Genomic DNA, 21,390 nt, shown 5'->3' on the forward strand with positions numbered 1-21,390 from the left:
TAGATAGATAGATAGATAGATAGATAGATAGATCGATCTTTATTGTCATTGTCACTTTTACAAAGGAACAACGAAATTGAAGATAGATAGATAGATACTTTATTAATCCCAAGGTGAAATTCACATACTCCAGCAGCAGCATACTGATAAAGAAAATATTAAAGAGTGATAACAATGCAGGTATACATACAGTCAATAACTTTGAATAATGTTAACATGTACCCAACCCAGGTGGAAGTGAAGAGTCACATAGTGTGGGGGAGGAACGATCTCCTCAGTCTGTCAGCATGTCTACTGGCTATGAGAAGAGCTACATGAACATGCAAAAGCAATGAAGAAGGAATGTCAGCTTGAATTCTGAATACTATCCAAAATTACAATCTACTTTGTTTACCAATAAAATAAAACTTGTTGCAAGAAAAAAACAAATATATGTCTATACACACACTAGCATACAAATCTAAATGCTAACACTTAAATACAAATGTTTTAGGAAAAGTATTTCAATATCCCATTTGAATATTTTAATGGTCGAATATTTTGATAACCCAGAATGAAACTGCTGGTTTAACAAAATTTATATGGAATGACAGGAAGCCATATCTCTCTGGGTCAAAGAAAGAATGCAGCCAGACTTTGGAATTCCTGATGTTTGGTTTTACTGCTGGGTGCTTTGTATATTGTCTTGCTTTGCTCTCCTTTTACTTGCTCCCTCTGGCTTGCTGGCATAATCTTGAAATAGAAACTGTATATCACCAACAGTGGATGCACCAGTTGTGCTTTAATCACTAAAATAAATTTTGTAGACGGCCACCCAGATCTGAAAATGACAGGCTGAAACGTGCTGTACGTTCTAGTCAAAGGCTTTTCCCACTCCTGTCATGGATCTCTGGGGAATAAGCACATTTACAGTTCTTAGGTCTTGCATTTTCATGGGGTCATTTGATGTTTTTGCTTTGTCTAAAAAAAGTGTGAATGGAATGGAGGAATGGATAGTAAATCATTTCAATTCCATTTTCATTTTTATTGTAGACTATTGTGCTTTGTTTCCTCTAAATAATGATATTACTTATACTGTGTCTGTTTTATATTAATTAAATCAAACCTTTTTAGGATGAAACATTCTGAGTGGTAGGGTACAGCACTTTAACACTGCAGTCTAATATATTACATCTACTTAATACAAGCAGTGGTGCTCATGCCCACTGACTTAGAATCAAGTGTGTGTGGCTATGGACCCAGAAAATACATTTAGTTGAAGCACTTTCTGTATCTATTTAGTAACAATATCTCACATGATCAAAAACGGCTTATATTTATTCTGAAATTATACAGTCACACTAGGGGGGCAAGAACCCCTGGCGCCTTTGACACCTCAACATTCAGCTAACTAAATCACCTAAATACAAACATTAGTGTTATAAATAGAAACATTTGTTTTAATAGTTTGTTCCTGTGAAAGAAAATTTACTTGATCAAAAATAAAAACCTCGATTTTCTTGATATTAAAAATCACAACTTTCTTGATATTTTAGTTTATAATTTAAAAACGGAATAGGAATCTGAAAATCTAACAACATCACATTAAAGTTCGATAAATTCTGAAAAGAATGACTGATACCAAGGTAAGCCCGATAAGCCCAACTTAAAGCGTGACAAAATACGTTACATAAAAATTCACATAAAATTGTTGCACTTTTAGACTTAGGATTTTATATATAGAGAGTAGATTACCTACTCAGGATAAGTTTGAAAATGGATAGATTGATAGGTATTTTGTGTCCCTATGAATACATTTCTGAAGGAAACCCCGAATGCCATAATTTCCATCTAATGTGCATGTACTGTTTTTAACTGTTCCATTCAAATTTACTAGCTATCAAACATTGCAAGTGCTTTGAAATATTTTGATTTCTGCTGTTTGTTCACATAGAGATTTGTGTTTTTTCATTGCAATCGGTGAATGTGCTCTGTGTGTCCTTGCAGTCCACCACATGTTTATGAAAACCCAAATCAGTCCTGCATATTCAGCCTTAGAATATGTCTGTACATATCAAGTCACTATCACTAATCTAACATACTCATTTCACAGAAAGAATGAACAGTACCTCGCACGTGCCAAAAGATGGCTGACACAGTAGAATATTAATCTTTGTACTCATCTGTCAGTTTTATTTTCATCAATACGAGACATGAAAATCTTGGGAGTCCCATTAAAATCTGGAAGTCTGGTACATTTTGCTCTTGAGCACAACACACACCAGTCATTTATTTATGTCAGCTGGACTGAGGACACATTCACAGTTCTGCAAAAATTACAAACAGCACTTGGACATTGCTACATTTTTTCAAATCATAATCAGAGAGCTATGGCTCTGTGAAAGAAACTATTGAAGTGTTTGTTAGTTTTAGTTTTAATTGACCTGAAGCATTTACCAGAGGGGATTTTATAGAATAAATGATGAGCTGGGTGAAATGAGTCCGTGGTGATCCTTTTGACATGGTTAGAGACACGAGATGTATACAGGTCTGCCACAGACAGAAGAGCACAGGCAATTATTTTCTCAGCAGAGCTCACAACATAATGTCATTTATTTTTGAAGTGTGCTGTTGCTGAACAAAACCAAACAAAAATGGAGCATGTCATTACAGTTTCAATTATGGCTTTGCAAAACTGAACTAGGATTGGCTGGGAAATATTTAATTTCTATAGCTGGAGTAAGAAGTACAACTGCTGCTGACCCTTCTTAGTAATAGAAGCAATGTTAATGTCCCAGCTGAAAGTGTACCGTGCTTGCTTTAAATCTTCTGTTATTGATCCTGTTCCAAAAAACAGATATGTCTTCTAATGTTAAAGTGTTTAGAAACTGTGTACTTATCATGTCCCTTAGTCCAGATTCACATACAAAATAAAAAAAAAAAAAACAGTACAAAAATCATTTTATTACAAATTCAAGCAGACCCTGTATTAGTAACTAGCAGGGGTACCAAACACTGCCTGGGGTGGAATAAAGTGCAGGTCTGGTCACTAAATAAACTCCCCACGGGAAAAATTCTGGCACCAATCCAAAATTTTACTTACTAAATCCACTGTGAGGAACAACTCTGCATTCCTGTGCCAAGTCCCAAAATGCCTCCTAGGAGGAATTCCCTAACTAAGCGCAGGTGTGGTCAAATTCTAGAATGAAACATGGCCAGTTGTATTCTTCCACACAAACGGGAATCTGTACAAATCGTTCAATGGGGGGGATTTGCATATCAGGCAAGCACACACACATACACACACACACAACACAAATCAGCTTTATATATTAGATTTTAGACAATTAGAAATCAAATCACATATGTTTCCCCTTTACCAGTTGTAATTATATTACAAAGAAGGACTACAATGTAAGTGAAATTCCAGTCCATCAAAAAAATCCATGAACACACAAATGCATGTACACATCTAGTAAGAAAAAAGAAACACCTTTGTTCCTTAGGGGAACTAAAACATATTTAAAGAATCATGTTAACAAATTATATTTTCTAAATCTTCTTAACAAATTATGTTCTCTTGGCATACTGACTCTTGGTCACATTTTTAATAATGCCAGCCTATGAACATTCGATTGCCTGAAGTTAATGTTTGGAATTCTATTCTCTTCCTTTTTCTTTTACTTAACAACTTCCTTCCTATTCACTTTACAATTTTTATAACTTTCCATTCTCTAGCGCAAGACAAACAGCATCTTTATATGCTCATCTGTGTAAGGCTTTCTATTGTTCGTTATTAATTCTTTCTGTTTTGCAGCAGAACCTTCCTCCAGCAAGGAAATCTGTTTTCACAAGTGTTTTATATTCGTCTAAGAACCCTAATCTCCAAAACATACAATTTTTACTCCCCAAAAATGTATTGCCTGTTTATTGGTCCCGGATGTCACTTTTGCAAGGTGAGTATTCCAGACACTTTTTTTGCATATTTTGGGAGTACCACGCAGTCTTGGCTTCCTGGATCATGAAATATAAATAATATAATTTCCTGGGTGGCAAGGTAGCCATGGCCTATCCCAGCAGTCTCAGACAGGTCACCTGTCCATCACAGGGCCCACATACATAGAACATTAGAACATTTCATTCCTAGATGTTTAATTCTTCTAAAATAACATCAAGTCTACTTTTGAAAGTCCCTAAAGTCTTACTGTCAACCACACTACTTGGTAGCTTATTCCAAGTGTCTATGGTTCTTTCTGTCAAGAAAAACTTCCTAATGTTTGTGCAAAATTTACCTTTAATAAGTTTCCAACTATGTCACCTTGTTCTTGATGAACTCATTTTAAAATAACAGTCTCAATCCACTGTACTAATAATTCCCTTCATAATTTTAAACACTTCAATCATGTTTCCTCTTAGTCTTCTTTTGCTTAAACTGTATAGAGCTCAGCTCTTTTAATCTTTTCCCATCAGAATCAGCCTATGCACATTTCTCTTGACTTTTTCTAGTACTGATTGCTAATTGTCTCTCAACTGTGTTTCACTCAAGTATCCCTTTCCTTTCCCAAACTTTTCTTTACTGGCCTTTTGTCTCTCTCCCTTTTTTCCATCTAGCAGAGACTATTTTGTCTAGGCACAATGGCTGCAAAGCTGCCTTTAGCTTCTCCATGGAAATCTGATGTCTCCATCTCCTTTTTATCTTGACAAGCTTCACTTCTCAATCTTATTCTTCTGGAACTCTCTGCATGGGTGATTGATGCGTTACCTGATATTACAGAATTACATGCTCTGGTGCAAATTCTGTGGGGTCAGATGGTCTGTTGTGGCTGTCACATTTTTCCCCAAAGGGGACTGACATCCTGGTTGTGTTTACCTATGTTTTGCTCAGGCAACTTTCTTTTTACCTTTTCAATGGAGGTGGTAAGTGTGAGTATTTTTTTCCTGTTATTACTGTTGTTATCATTGTTACTACTTTTTATGAGAAAATTGAATATATTTTTTTTATTGATCATTGTTGTTATTAACAAATACATACAGTATAGCTACATTGGTTACTATAGCTCCCTCAAAGCCAATACTAACCCAGCTCTAGTCAGTGTTACATCTGCCCATTTTTTCTGTGTTTGGGTGGGTTTCCTGGACATTTCAATGTTCCCCTGTTAAGAGGGCATGTGTGCATGTTAGTCTGTGCCCTGTGATAAACTGGCATCCTAATTGATGGTTAGTTCCTCTATCAGGAAAGGCTCCATCTACCCTGTGAAGGAACAATCAGGTTCACAAATAAGAGAGATGTGAAAATCAGTTTACTTTGAAATAATAATAAACAGACATTTCAAAACAAACTCTTAAACAATTTTCAAAACGAATGTCAATAACCATATAATATTCTCTCAAAATTTACCTGCCATTAAGCAATGAAATTGTATTGCAATGAATTGTAAACAGGAAATTTTTATTGACCTTTTCAAGCCATGCTTGCTTGTTTCTCTTTAGAAAAAAGCAAGGGGGAGAAAACGTAACAATGTCCTGAACCTTGTCAACAGGCTGAATTTTCTTGTGTTATTCTGTGACCCTCTCCTTTGCAAACATCCGTTCCTCAGGCAGGATATATCGTACCCCACCATGGAGGAAGGGTAGGGATGCAGATTCCTGACCTTTAACGTGGTGTTTATGCTGAAAGAAATGCTGTTCTTGTAAATAATTAAAGTTTTTGGCTGAACTCTCACTCAGTCTCTCTCTGCCAGTTTAACGGCCAGCCTAAAATTAAACAGCATACTCTTCAGGGTCTCCAGCAAAACATTTTCATGCTGACTAATAGCGCTTGAAAAATTGCATATTCTGACATAAATATTTAGGACATGAACTAAAACAACTGATGCATATGCACAACTTATGGTGGTAGATATCCCACACAAGTAAAACAATTCTGAAATGATGGGTTGAACAGATTTTTGGAAACTGTAGTGCTTTAAATTAAGAATTTGCTCATTTTTTAGAAACATGCTCTTGAGTTAAATTACACAGACTGCAAAGAATTTTCAAACATGCTCAACCAATGTCCCACACTGTTCTTTAAATTAAGCATTCTGTTTTAGCACAAACAGACTGTAGAAAAGAAGAAAAAAAATAAAATTTGTGTAAAAACATTCATGTTTCAATTTATTTAATTACATTTTAATGTATTTATTGATTTATTTTATATTTATTTAAATATTTATACATTTGGCTGACAAAGCTTTACTCTTATGGAAATCTAAATTCAAGAAAAAACTAACCCGAGATAACTGTGCTTACATACTGTTAAAGTAAAAAGTTGAGTACCAACTTACTTCATACTTTCCTTTCTTCTCTAAAGGTTCTGCACTAATGTCTTTAGAGTTAACTTCATTTTCTTCGATGACTTCACTTTCAAGTTCTTCCAGGATCAAAACAACATCCCAGTTTCCATAGTGACTGGCTGGGAAAACATCAGAGCGCATGCTGTCTCCAAAATACACTACCTTTAAGATAAAAAAAAAATCGAAAAAAATAGAACAGAAATATAAGAATTCCTCTTACTATTTCATAAATTTAAAGAAAATATTTAAGTTAGCCATGACTTTCCACTATACAATTGTGGATTACACAGTAGGTAATGCACTTGGATTGGGCAAAATGTACCACATTAAGCAGCTCAATCAAAGACCACAGTACTTTGAAATGGAACAGAACATTCTGGAGAGGAAACTGTAATTTAACACTAAACTAGAATTTCAAAAACAACATCAGGCTCAAACCTAAAATTCGCAGGTTGCCACAGCACTACGCCACTACGCCATTATTCTACAATTGAGTTTAATAGGATTTCTAGCATATCTCACATGAAGAGGCTTTCCCATTATGCCTAAAAATATTCAACTGTTCCTCATGGCCAACACTCACTCATCCATCTCCTCACTTTCACACCACCGGCTGCATGGTCTGTGGCACCCTAAACCCATCCCAGCAGGACTGGGCATAAGCCAATTTACAATTGTCAATTCTAACTAACATGTTTTTATTATGTGGGAGGAAATCCGCAGTGTACAAAAAAGCAACTAAGTGTCAGCAAGAATACACAAAATAATATGCTAGAGGTCGTTCAACAGCTCAGCATTTAACACTGATATATATCATCAAAACAGCTCACAAAGACCCTGGATTTAGTATCACACTCTGCAGCTAGATTTTGGACTTCCTAACTGGTAGACCTAGCATGGGCAGAATTGCAGCATCACCTGTTTCAAAATGGTCCTTAAGCCACCCCAGAGGGTAGTGTGTTAAGGCCCTTTGCTGTACTTATTGTTCACCAATGACTGTGTGGCCAGACACAGTGTCAACTCCTTAATTAAAGATGCTCATGAAACCATCATCATAGGCCTGATCTGCAATGGTGAGAGCACAGCAATCACTCGCTTAATATTTTTTTGGTATTTGGTGCACCCTATTATCATCAAAACTGAAGCGCTGGTCATAGACTACAAATAGGAGAAGACAGACGACATTCTCTTTGGAATTCTCTGTCTATGCTTACCAGCTTCTACAGGAACTGACTCCCTGCAAAATATTCTGGTGTGTCACCTGCTCTTCTCTGGACTGCAAATCACTACCGAGCAGGTGAAATTAGCACAGGATGTTAATGGCACCCAACTCTCTTCTGTCCAGGAGATATATAAGACATGCTGCCACAAGAAGACAAACAGTATTATTACCTCAGCCATCCTACACAGACACTTTTCTTTATGCACTGCTCAAGCAGCACAGGACAATGAGGATTCATACCACTAGATTCAGGGGTACTGACAACTGCATGATAGTTTTTATATAAACAGTGTGACACACAATGTTTGTCTTCTTTGTTACTACATATACTCCTGTTATTAGAGTTATTAGTAAGACATACATAAAAAATTCTTTGTACTATACACATATGATAATAAAGTTGAATTTGAAATACAGTGACTGAGCCAGAATTTATAAAAATGTTTCCTAGAATTGTGAGGCAGAAGCAATAACCATCACACCCCATGCCACCTATAACTCATATTCTTCAAATCTCCAAGAAAATAAAACAAACATTTAAAGATTACATATATGACATAAATATAGCACTGATCTGAAAATGGCCTATGGTTCAAGGGAAATGAGTAAGCAATTCTACTCACTGTATCATTGTGGTCTTCTGCATCTTATTACAATTATTTTGTCTATTTCATATTTATTAGCAATCTAACTTGAAAACACTATTCATTCTAGCCCTGGAAGTAACTCTAGGGGTCACGTAGAATTGAACCCCAGGTGAGATTTAAAGGACACTCCTTGCCAGTGCAAGTGGAGGGTGAGAAAGCAAGCAAAAGTTCATTGGTAAGGAGGAAAAAAAGGGAAAGGAAAAAGACAGACAGAGTTTAGGGGAAGATAATTTGGTGTTTTGTGCTTGACAAGAGGTAATGCTGGTGATGGGCTGCTCCCTTTTTTTTTTTAGAGACCAGAGCAGTACAAGGTTGGTGTTTTCTGTCCTTTCCTTGTGCTCTTTTAATTTAACAAAACCACTTGTTTTGTAATTTATGCCATTTTTCATATTTATTACACATTTATCAAATAATGCCTATTTATTGCGTGGGAAAGAAGCATTTTAATAGCTTCATACTGGTGTAGTATGTGCATTCAGAAAGCCACAACAAGACCTAGCATGCACTGACAAAGGTGATAAAAAACTTTGCTTTTCTCTCCTTTGGATTTTTGTGGCATGATGTATTTTTAAAATTCAGCTGCTAATAAAGAATAAGGAGAATAATATAACTGTTAATCAAATTAATATGCCTGGAATTAACACAGGTTGAATGAAAGGTGTGCATGAAAGTTTTTATTTATCTTGCTATGAAAGTCTTTCAGAAAATAATAAAAATATATACATAAAAAGTAAATATCCTCAGGGCTGAACGCACTTCTCCAATTGTTTCCACAGTGAACCTAAGTAACTGTTCACTTGAAAATGTTAAAGGAATGTTTTACAATTCCTTGGAATGCAGTGCTCATTTATCGTAAAGCAGGATGTTGGCTCACATGAAGCCACGTGGCTTTCCTTGAGGGTGTAGTGTGGCTCACTTTGGAATGCTCTGCTGACACATTTTAACATTAGAACTTTTCACATTGCTTTAAAGCTATTCATCCAAAACACCCTTTGTATCTTGCTATGTGAAAACCAAAAAAAGTCATGCATAAAACAACAATAGAGATGGTATTTGGGGAATAAAGCTACAAAATAACAAACAAAAAATGTATTACAATTAAGGTGCATCAAATACTTAGTTGAAGAGTGCTGGTGGTTAAACTTTTCTGGGATCTGAGAAGAGCTTTAACAATGTGTATCTTTATATTTTACCATGCCCGGGTTACAAGCAAGTGTTTTCAAATAAACTCAAATTCGTGCATCTGTTGGGGTAAGCATTTCCAATAGATACTGCCTATTAACTGGTACAAGGCTATTTAGGCCAGCTTCTATATATTAGAATGATCACAAGGTTTGCATTATTTTCATCATGTGCAGACCCATATAAAACAGGAAATTTCCATCAGAACGGTTCTGTTATTAAATTCCCCAGGCTTCTGTCTACCCTGTTGTGCAAGTGTTGACCTCTGACATCTGCCTGCCTGCTGAGTCCTACTTTGAACCCTGCATGGTGTCTCAGATCTGATCTTATTAGTACACTTATTCAATACTTTAATTACCGGTGATGACTCTTCTACTCCCAACCTGCTTCCATAAGGTCAACATTGAATGCATCTGTAATGAATTGTATGAGCTGACTATGTGAGTGTGTGCATCTATGTGCTTTCAGAACTTCTATCCAACTTCAGACTGAAACTACTTGGATTGTCAGTTTCACTTTGCCCCGTGACATTTTCACTTGTCTTAATAAATCCCAGGTTTGCAAAGTCACCAGGCAGGGTCTCTGCAATGTAATACGCTAACTATATTCTGTCTTGTGGAGCACTACATCATTCATTCAAAGTTGTGTATTATAAAATATACCGAAACAGATATAACAGACTATTTTCCAAAAATATTTCTTCATTTTAATCATTATCATGTAATCTATAAACGTGTTCAATATTTTTATCTGTGAATAACTGTTGATTGGTTAGTAGCACCACAAAAATGCATCCATCCATCCATGCATCCATTTTCCAACCCGCTGAATCCGAACACAGGGTCACGGGGGTCTGCTGGAGCCAATCCCAGCCAACACAGGGCACAAGGCAGGAACCAATCCCGGGCAGGGTGCCAACCCACCACAGGACACACACAAACACACCCACACACCAAGCACACACTAGGGCCAATTTAGAATCGCCAATCCACCTAACCAGCATGTCTTTGGACTGTGGGAGGAAACCGGAGCTCCCGGAGGAAACCCACGCAGACACGGGGAGAACATGCAAACTCCACGCAGGGAGGACCCGGGAAGCAAACCCAGGTCCCCAGGTCTTCCAACTGCGAGGAGGCAGCACTACCCACTGTGCCACCGTGCTGCCACAACAGAATGCAATATAATGCAAAACTTTACAGAGCAAAAAAAAATTATAATATAATAATATTGCAGCAGCAGTGTTACTGCCTCACAATAAGGAGACTGGGGTTTGCTTCCTGGGTGCTCCCTACATGGACTTTGCATGTTCCCCTTGTGTCCATATGCGTTCCTTTCGGTGCTCCAGTTTCCTCCCACAGTTCAAAAACATTTGGGTTAGGTGGACTGGCATTGTTAAATTGGCTTAGTGCATGTCTTGTCCAAGTGTTGTTCCTGCTTTGCACCCGGTGACTGCTGGAATATATTATAGCTGCCCCATAACCCTGCCTTGGATAAGTGGGTTATGAAAGGGTACAGATGGCAGGATGTAAAAACATAATATTGCCTAACTGATTTCTCCAATTGAGGGTCTGGTTTAAGGCACAAGGTTGTTGGTTTAATTCTTACTTCTCAGAGTAACTCATTTCACCTGGGTGTGTTCCAATTGTAAAAAATATACTTAAACCTTCTAAGTGTAGACAGATCTTTCAAAGAAATAATAATTCATAATAATTATGAATTTCTATAATAAACCACTCATGGAAAACAAGATTTTCAAATTACTTATACAGGTCAAATTCTGCTAGAACAATCTCCGTTTTAATGAAATCCTTGCTTTAACAAATTTTTTTTTTTTGGTCCTAAAGAACAAAAAAACTTATAACAGCAAAGTCCATTTTATCTATAAAATTAATTACAAAAAAGACATTTCATAAAAAGCAGCAAAACACATGCATTTCCTCTGCACTTGGCCCAAGAATCGCGATTTAAAAGAGCTCCACTGAATAGACATTTAGACTGCATATTTATGTCACTTGGATTACTCAATAGCTATTGCAGTGGAGTGGAGTTTGAGAAAGCTTAGTGCACACTGGATGCACTGTGAGAGTATCTAGAGGCGAGATAACTGTCAATCAAATATACCTTCAGTTGTACTTGTGAAGCTCTTGAGATTTGCCGCAACTAGACTCTGCTACTTCTTTCTGAATTTCTCGAAGTATGGCTTGACTTCACTCAGCACATTGATCAGATTGGGGATCAATTTCTGGCTCGTCCTTCAGCAAAAGTGCTGACTGCTAAACTTTACTCATATCTATGCTACTCAACCACTTTCCAACGTGTTACATAATTTTGCAAAAATTTACCCTATGAACACTTGCACACCATAATCTTTAAAAAAAAAAAACTAAACAAAATCATTTAAAAAAATTGTTGCATTTGTATTTGTAACTTTGTATTTGCAAATGTATGCATCCAATGATTCTTATTTACAATTGTGGCCTTTATTTTCTCCAACTTTTTATCATGATGTTTTTATGTAAAAATTTTCCAGGTTAATAAAAAAGGATGACTCACAAAAGAAAAGTTAAGGTGCATCTGCTCCAGACACTGAGGGGAACTGTTTATGCTTGTGTTATAAACACCGAATGGTGTAATTTTGGTAACTAAAGGGGCTCGAGCTCTGGACAACAAAGGTGACCACCCCCTCCTCCCAGACCTTGAAGTCTAATAATACTTGACTACACGCTATGGACATCAAGGGGCGCTAATTATGTAACTAAAGCAATTTATTTTACAGAAAAATAATTGATGGTAGCAAGAAGAAAATAGATGTTGCCATCACTTTTGGCATTCTATGGTCAGTATTCTGAACTGTAAGTGCCGAAAGACTGCGCTAAAGCATATGACAGGATGCCTCGAGAGGAGCTATGGTATTGTATGAAGAAGTCGGGAGTGCCAGAGAAGAACGTAAAAGAGTTGTACAGGATATGTATGAGGGAAGTGTGACAGTGGTGAGGTCTGCGGTAGGAGTAACAGATGTATTCAAGGTGTAGGTGGGATTACATCAGGGATTGGCTCTGAGCCCTTTTTTATTTGCAATGGTTATGGACAGGTTGACAGATGAGATTAGACAGGAGACCCCATGGACTATGATGTTTGCTGATGACATTGTGATCTGTAGTGATAGTAGGGAGCAGGTTAAGGAGACCCTGGAGAGGTGGAAACATGCTCTAGAGAGGAGAAGAATGAAGGTTAAAGATGCAAAATTTGCACTGGGTGTGTCAAGGATGGATAGGATTAGAAATAAGTACATTAGAGGGTCAGTTCAAGTTGGACAGTTGGGAGACAAAGTCAGAGAGGCAAGATTGCGTTGGTTTGGACATGTGCAGAGGACAGATGCTGAGTATATGGGAGAAGGATGCTAAGGATAGAGCTGCCATGGAAGAGGAAAAGAGGAAGGCCTAATGATGCTTTATGGATGTGGTGAGAGAGGACATGCAGGTGATGGGTGTAACAGAACAAGATGCAGATGACAGGAAGATATTAAAAAAGATGATCGGGAGCAGCCGAAAAATGAAGAAGAAGGTAAAGTTAACAAGAAGTCACACAAAAAATTTCTATACTTCTATGGCACTAACCAGACAAATAGAAAGCTATTCTAATGGACCCATCACATGAACTTGCTTCACCCACCAAACTCTTCAAATCAGATATGGAAGCCTTCCTGCAATAAACTAGCTCAAAGAGCAATCAAAACACAGCAGCACTGAATAGACGCAGAAATAAAGAAAAACTACCTGAAACTATATGAAAAAATGAGTGCAAATAAATCACACAAAAAGAAAAATAATTAAAGCAACTGTTGAAAAAAATGGTTCTGGTTCTCTGGTACAAAGAAAAAAAATCAAGAGATCTCTAGTTTTAACCTTGCGTCACCCTATACGACTTTCCTATAAATTTATGCCATAGCCTTAATTTACATAGTCATATGAAAATTACAAGAAATTGTAGACAGTTGCAGTGTACTGTATGCCTGTTACCAACAGTTGTGTAATATGATCCAGCAACTGAAATAGAGTGCTGTTTAACAGCACCTACAACTTTGTATGACTCGCTAAGAAAAAATCAAATTGGGTCTGTGAGAGTTAACAGCCAGTGAAGGCTCAACAAGACATACAATGCCCACAAATACTGAATAACAATGAAAGCTGAAAGGAAAGAAGGAAAGCAAATGTTTTGGACTATGCCAAATTAATAGAAACTCACTGAACATTGGGGCCAGCTCCACAGTCTCTTCAATGTTTTGTATTTGTCATGGAAAATAAAGTACTTGTACGGTACATATATGTGATGAAAAGCCATGAGGAAACAGGGTCATCAGCAATATTGCTTATGACTTCTACTCATATAATTTGACATCCACAGTGGCAACAAAATTTAGCAACTACAGACATTAAATCTGATCTGGTCATGTGAGACTCTACAGTTACCAAACTCTTTATTTTCTGAAGACCAGGAATGACTATGATTAATGCAGAACACACATATCACATATAACTCATATAATAATTTATAATATAATATATAATAATATATTATATAAGATATATATACAGCATGGGTATTCAAAGTTTTTGAATGCCGGTCCACATTCAGTTCGCCACCAACCATCGGGGTCCGCTATAGCCAGGTTTACCGTGTAGGTCTGTAGTAGGCTAGTAATAGATTCAACGCAAATGATAAAATTTTTACAGAAGACCAAGACATGCACAAAACATGGAAAACAATTCAAAAAAGTCACATGACTACTTGCAATTAACACACCAATTACAACAGTTGGTACGTAAATGACTGTCACTCAGTGTGAAGTGTGAAACTGTTGTTTCAATTTCATAATGGCAGCATAGTTCGGTGAGTAACCAGTCAGTGCAATTCTCATTGCATTCCTGAGGTTCCCGTCGGTAATTACACTTCGATGTTTCATCTTGATAGTGTTCATAGTGGAGAACGCACACGCACAAGAATATGCTGAACCAAACATAGTGAGCATGGAAATCGCCAGTTTCTTTGCAGCAGGATACTGAGAATCTGGAACAAACTTTGACCAAAAATTGTTATGCCGACTTCGTTCAATTTTGCTTTCAAAACGTCAGAAGCTTGCAAATCAGCTGCTTCCATTTGCAACAGTGACGGGTTTGAGTTCAGAAAAATTGGGGCAGCCACAGATGTCCATTCACCGTCAGGCTGGACAATGAAAGGATCAGCAACAAACAAAAACACAGGCTTCAGTTTTCTGAAATCCTTAAAACGTTCATCAAACTCGACCTTCAAATGATATAGAAATGTGGAATCAACTGAAAACATGCCTGTTGATCAGCTGTCTTGCAGCTCTTCAGGTTTGGGAAATGCAGCATCTTGCCACCTTCCAAGTCATTGATGAAAATGCTCAGTTTTGTTTCAAAGGCACAACATTTTTCTTGCAATTCGACAACGGTTTTGTCTGCACCCTGAAGTGACAAATTCAGTGTATTTATATGTCCCATAATATCAACAAGAAATGCCAGCAGTGCGACCTTGTCACTGTCTTGAATAAATGTTAAAAATTCTGCAGCTTTCTTTGTATTCAAGGACTGCAGGAAGTCAGCTACATCTTCACGGAGATTCCAGAACCTTTCCAACACACGGCCCTTACTTAACCATCTGACGTCATTGTGAAGCAGCAAATCTCCAAATTCTGCAGATATCTCTTCAAGAAAAGAACGAAACAGACGATGCTGCAGAGACGAATTACATCGTAAAAAATTCACTAATTTCACAAGAGTAGACATCACTTCCGCCAGTTCGTCACAAAGTTTTGAACAGAGGGCCGACTGATGAATGATGCAGTGATAAGCAACAAGGTTGGGCTGAAGTGCCTTCATACGAGTGACAAGTCCTCTATCTTTACCAGTCATTGCTGGTGCCCTGTCTGTTGTAAGGGAAACCATTTTTGTTACATCCAATCCAGCTGCGTGCATAAACTGCGATAGTGCTGAAAACACGTCCTCACCGCGGGTCTGTTTTGCTAGCGGTAATTTATGTCAGAAACTGTTCAACAAAATTATGGCCATCAAAAAATCTTGTGAACACACAGAGTTGAGACATGTCAGTTTTATCAGTGAATTCATCACACGCGTGAGCAAACAATTCAGCCTGTTTAAGATCTGATATTAACTGACCACTGACATTGTCAGAAAGGTCATCTGCACGACGACTAGCAGTACTGTCTGATAATGGCATCTGCTGAATCAGTTCAACACACTTTTTGTCGCTAAACAGAACCGAAGAAGCAGACATAATGCATTCTTTAATAACCCCTGCATCAGTAAATGCTTTCTTATGTCTGCCAAGAACCCAAACAATGCGTAGTGAAGCTTCTGTAACATTTGACTGTGTGGTGGTCGCTTTCGTCATCAGCGATGAACTCGCTACCAACGACGACTTAAGGGCGTCGATCTTATGCGAACAGAGCTCTGACTTTGGTGGATAATTCGCATTGTAAAAAAGACCAAAAAAATGCCAGTAGACCAAACGCAAATTTTATATGCCAAACAGCTTTCAAAAATGCCAGATTTCAGTTATTTGGCATAAAAAATGCCAGTTGGCAACCCTGCTACAGAGTAAATAATAAAACAACAAAAATTGTGGTGCTTTTATATTCAGACTTTTGACTTACGCAGAAGACAGTCGCGGTCCGCCAAAAACGTGTTGGCGGTCCGGATTGTGGACCGCGGTCCGCCGTTTGAGTACCCCTAATATACAGTATATATTATATAATAATATGTTATATAACATATAACATATCACATATAACTCACACCTATCTGGTATGTCAGAAAATTAATCTCCAGTAGAACAAATCTGCAAGAAAAACAATGAAGTAAACAGTAGCATCACACAGAATTCTTGTCTAACCAGCTATGAAACCTGAGAAAGAACAGGAATGTTTTTTTTTCAATTATTTTCCCATTATTTGTGCTTTCAATCTCTATGTATTAATTTGAAATTAGTATGCAACATAACATTTGCACAAAATTTTCGTTTCTGTTTTTCTAAATATTCTGTTTCAGTTGCTTCTTTATAGCTTCATAATAAAGTAAATAAGAATAGTAGCTATTTGCATACAACTTGCAATGCTCTAAAATTTATTTTTGTCTTAAAACGTGCTGTTTAAAGTGCAAAATTTGGTGACCTTTTATGTCTAATTATTATTACCTATTCAAGTCAAATAATGAAACCTCTATTTTTATGTTTTAGATTTTGTTAATAACAACTCATAAATTACTTTAATTAAATAGCAGATGTACACAGTGCTTCAAAGTTCTGGCAACTCCATTCAGGGCTGCTTCAAGCCTTGTGCCAGATTTGCTTTGACCCCAGGAGACCCTGGGAAAACATGAATCATTGAATCCATGCAGTGTTTTTATCATTTGGAATCCTGGGATGAACTGAAATACATCTTATACTGCTTAATGCTGACCAGAATCAAATGAATCTCAATACAGTACATTTAATTTACACACACACAATATCAATATATATATATATATATATATATATATATATATATATATATATATATATATATATATATATATATATATATAATTTGTCATTAACTGCAGCCCAAAACAGTTTATTCTGAAGTAAAAAAAATGTTTTTTCAACTATGAATCAGCTGCAGTTAACAATTACAGCTGGGAAGGCATTTGGAAGAAACAAACATCCTCAAAATATTTTGTTATTAGATTCTTTGTTACAGGCCAGACCCTACCCCTTCAATTATCTAAATTAGAGGATTCAAATATGTACAATGCATATCTACCACCACACAAATTAAAATAAATGCAAAACATATTCAATAATATTAAATAAGTTCAAGCTTTTAAATTGGGCAAAGGCAAATCTTACAATGTTTACAGCTAAAATGTACAATAAAAAGTACAAATAAATCCAAAAGAGGCCCTGCATTTATTGTACATGCCCCTTAACTATTTTGCCAATACGTATAGTATTAGACACTTTTGATGAAATCTATACAGTAGAATCTAATTTTTTATGTACAGTGTTTATGATCCAAATAATTTTAATATACAGTACATGGAAATTAATATTAAAAGACAATAACAGTACCAGTGTCAAATGTGACAGCCACAAAAAATATTAAGTTGCTATTATTAATTAACTCTCTTAAAACCATGAGTCACTTAAACAAGTGATGGTTTTAGGAATCGGTACTTTGAAAGGTTTATAGAGTTTATGTTTATGCTGGTAATTGAAATTGAAATATATTTTTATAATATTGAATAAAAGGTCATATACAGTGGATTCAGAAAGTGTTTAGACCCTTTCACTTTCTGCACAATTTATTGTGTTGCAGATTTAATTTTAAATTGATAAATTTGCCATTTTGCCCATCAATCTACACTTAATAACCCATAATGACAAAGTGAAAACAGGCTTTCAGAAAAGTTTGCAAATTTACTAAAAATCAAATGCTGAAATCTCTCATAAGTATTCAGACCCATTGCTGTGGCACTCCAAATTATGGTCACATGCATCCTGTTTTATTTAATGATCATTGATTAGACATCATTTAGAAGGTCCCACAATTGACATTGATGTCAGGACAAAAACCAAGAAACTCTCTGTACACCTCCGTGCTCAAATTGTGAAGAAGCATAGATCAGGGTAAGGGCATAAAACCATTTCTACAGCTTTGGGTGGTCCCAGGAGCACAGTGGCATCAATAACTGTGGAATTAAAGAAGTAAGGAGACCCAAGACTCTTCCTACAGGTGGCCATCTGGCAAAGCTGATTAACTGGACAAGAAGGGCCTTGGTAATGGAAGTGACTAAGAGCCCAATAGTCACACTAACAGAACTTCAGAAGACACAGTCTTTTGCTGAGATGAGAGAAAATGGACAACCATCTCAGTAGCACCCCTTCAATCAGGTGTTTATGGGAGAGTGGATGAGGGAAACCACTCTTGAGTAAAAGATATATCACAGCCTGCTTGGAGTTCAGCATTTAAAGGATTCAGAGGGGATGAGGAGAAAGATTCTCTGGACTGATGAGACAAAAACTGAACTTTTTGGGCACAATTTCAAGTGCTATGTTCGGCAAAGACCAGGCACTGTACATCACATGCTGAACAGCATCCCCTGAGAGAGGCATGGTGGTAGCAGCATCATGCTGTGGGGTGCTTCTCAGTGGGAGGAAAAGGAAGACTGGTCGGAACTGAGGGAGGTTTGAATGCAACCAAACACTGAGAGGTCCTTGAAGAAAACCTGCTCCAGTGTGCTTGTGACAACAGACTGGGACGATGGTTCACCTTTCAGCATGACAATGACCCAAAACATACAACATATTGCAGACAATGCTGGTAAGACTTCTAGACAAGTCTCTGACTGTCCTTAAGTAGTCCAGTAAAAGCTGAGATTTTAACCTCTGTGGAGAAAATCTGTGGAAAGACCTGAATATGGCAATTTATAGATGCTCCCCATCCAATCTGATGAATCTTGAGAGGATTTGCCAGGAAGAATAGGATTAACTGCCCAAATACTGTGGGCAAGGCTTGTAGAGACTTACCCAGGAAGATTATACGATGTACTTACTACCAAAGGTCTAAATACTTCTTTCAGTTTTTTGCAAACCTTTCTGAAAACATGTTTTCACTTAGTCATAATGGGTTATTGAGTATAGATTGATGGGCAAATGGTAAATATATCTATCTAAGATTAAACATATAACACAGTAAAGTGTGAAGAATGAGAAGGGGTCTGAATACTTTCTGAATCCATTGTACTCCCTCACCCAGTCCCTAATATAAAAAGGTGGCATATTTATCTCTTGCAGTGTCTTTGGACGAAATCTGACCCAGTTTTGTGTCTGAAATCTGTAAAAGCACACTAAACTTCACCTCTTCAGAATGATACTTTTTTGACTTTTCTTACATTTTCCTCAATTAACCACTTATGCATGAAGTGTCCCGCCAGCAGGACACTGTCTTACTTAAAAGTTATTTGTATATGATGCAATAAAGCCACAAAGTCAATCAAAAGCAGTAATGGTATTTTTACATACCCAAAGGTGTAGAATAAATCGATGTTGCCTATGCTCTTTCATTATTAAAATATACCCAGAGGTGAGTAGCATGTCACAGTTGAGTTGCTTTTATCAAATATCCCTTCTTTATTGAGTCACATACAGTGAAAGGCTCATTGGATAGCTGAGGTTCAGAGCATTCTAATAATGTATAGCTGTCTATGGTTGGTCATTTGTACTCCATGTCACAGCTGTCCTTAAGCAGCAACACATATAACACGTATGCAACAGCTCATCTTTATGCACCGTTACGCACAAAATTCAGATTCTGAGCAAAGTTCAGACTTTATTGAGAACTTCCTCTTTCATGAAGGATTTGAGACTATGCTTGATTTGTAAGAACTGCGTAGTATGACTTTGAAGCTTTGCGGGATGCAGTTTTACAGTTCAAGTGTTATAGATTCAATACCATACCCAGAGGATGTCTGCGGCCCATTCTTCCTATGTTATTTTTCTGAGCAGTGCTCTTTCAATTTCAAAGTAGAGTAAAGGCAGTGTTTCTTAGCATACCAATGAGTAATTATTATGGTGTACTTCTGCCTCTCAAACTTTTACGCAAGGGCAAATAATCGCATGTCACTGTATCACTCTGTTTGCGATGCTGTGTCTTGTGACTTGTTCATGGTATAATCCCCCCGCTCCCCTCAGCCAAACAGTTAAGACAGCGGCAGAAGTATTTATCCCATTTCTACTTGTGCTCTATTTACCCCTGGATCCCTCACCAATGCCACAACACCCCCAGGAACAAAGAAACAAACAGGGTTACAAATAGGGAAATAAAATCGAACAGTGGCCCAGGAGTCAGGGAGATTGAAGAAAGTGCATTTAGAAATGGGATAAAAAGACTCGTAAAGCAGTGTTGATCCCTTAGGTTGTATTGTGGGGAAAAAGTGGGTAGCGGATTATACCATGAACAAGTCTCATATGCTTGTGAGCCAGTGATGGCCTCCCATGACTCAAAGGTGGCATAGAAACACTGGTTTAGATGCATGTGTCTATATGACTATATATGTGCTCAGGACTGCCTGTTTCCTACTCTATGCCCAGTGCTACCAGCAAAGACAATGTCCCGTCCCCCTTAACCCAGCAATGGAAGAAGCTGATATACAAATGTATGTATGTACATACTTATTTCAAATGTGAAATGCAAGAAAAAAGCAACAACAAGAAGAAACAATAAATAAAAGATGCACTGAACGTCTGCATGAAAACTGCAACAAAAGGCAGGAAAAATGGGTGAACTGTAGCATAAAAAGACCAATCTGTTGTACAAAATGTAAGCTTCCACTGTGTCTTGTGCTAAACAGAAATTGTTTCAAGGACTGGTATGAAAAATAATTTTGAAAGTAAAGGTTTGAATGAGTACACAATCATGCATACATCGTTATAAATTGTTTACTAGTTGCTTCTCTGTGATATATACAAACACACAGAAAATCTTTATATATTTTTCTAAAAAAATATAAAACTGCAATATTTGTTTTGAAAGATTTTAAAAATCTGAAGTATTGTACTCACTACTCTTCAGCCATTTGCAGAACCTTTACTTTAATAAACGAGTAATAGCCATTTATTTTTGGGCATGTAAAAATGCAAACATCTTATAACGTATAAAACTTTTAAAAATGTGCTTTACCTTGCCATACCTTTCAGGTTAATTTTGACCCATCATTGACTTTAATGGATTGTACAATGCACACAAGGTAGTTTGTTTGTTCACAAGCCATAAAATATCGAAATAAAAAAAAAAATCAAAAACATCCTTAATGTCGTCTTCTCAGCTTAGAAATGTGAAGGCTCTATGTTTACAAAAAGCAAAAAGGGACTCCAAATGTCACGTTTTTGTACAGCTGCTACACATTTTGAACACTACTATGTTCTTCAGGTCAATGTTGACACA

General features: G+C 37.0%; 1 protein-coding gene across 1 annotated transcript in view; it reads right to left on the reverse strand.

Annotated features, from left to right (window-relative positions):
* nt5dc1 (5'-nucleotidase domain containing 1) overlaps positions 1-21,390 on the reverse strand; it is a 369,927-nt gene that overhangs the window by 37,081 nt on the left and 311,456 nt on the right. The window contains exon 10 of the mRNA XM_028797572.2: positions 6,306-6,476. Coding sequence (XP_028653405.1) covers positions 6,306-6,476 — 171 coding nt within the window. The remainder of the gene's footprint in view (positions 1-6,305; positions 6,477-21,390) is intronic.

This window comes from Erpetoichthys calabaricus, chromosome 3 (assembly GCF_900747795.2).
Source record: "Erpetoichthys calabaricus chromosome 3, fErpCal1.3, whole genome shotgun sequence".
Lineage (NCBI taxonomy): Eukaryota > Metazoa > Chordata > Cladistia > Polypteriformes > Polypteridae > Erpetoichthys > Erpetoichthys calabaricus.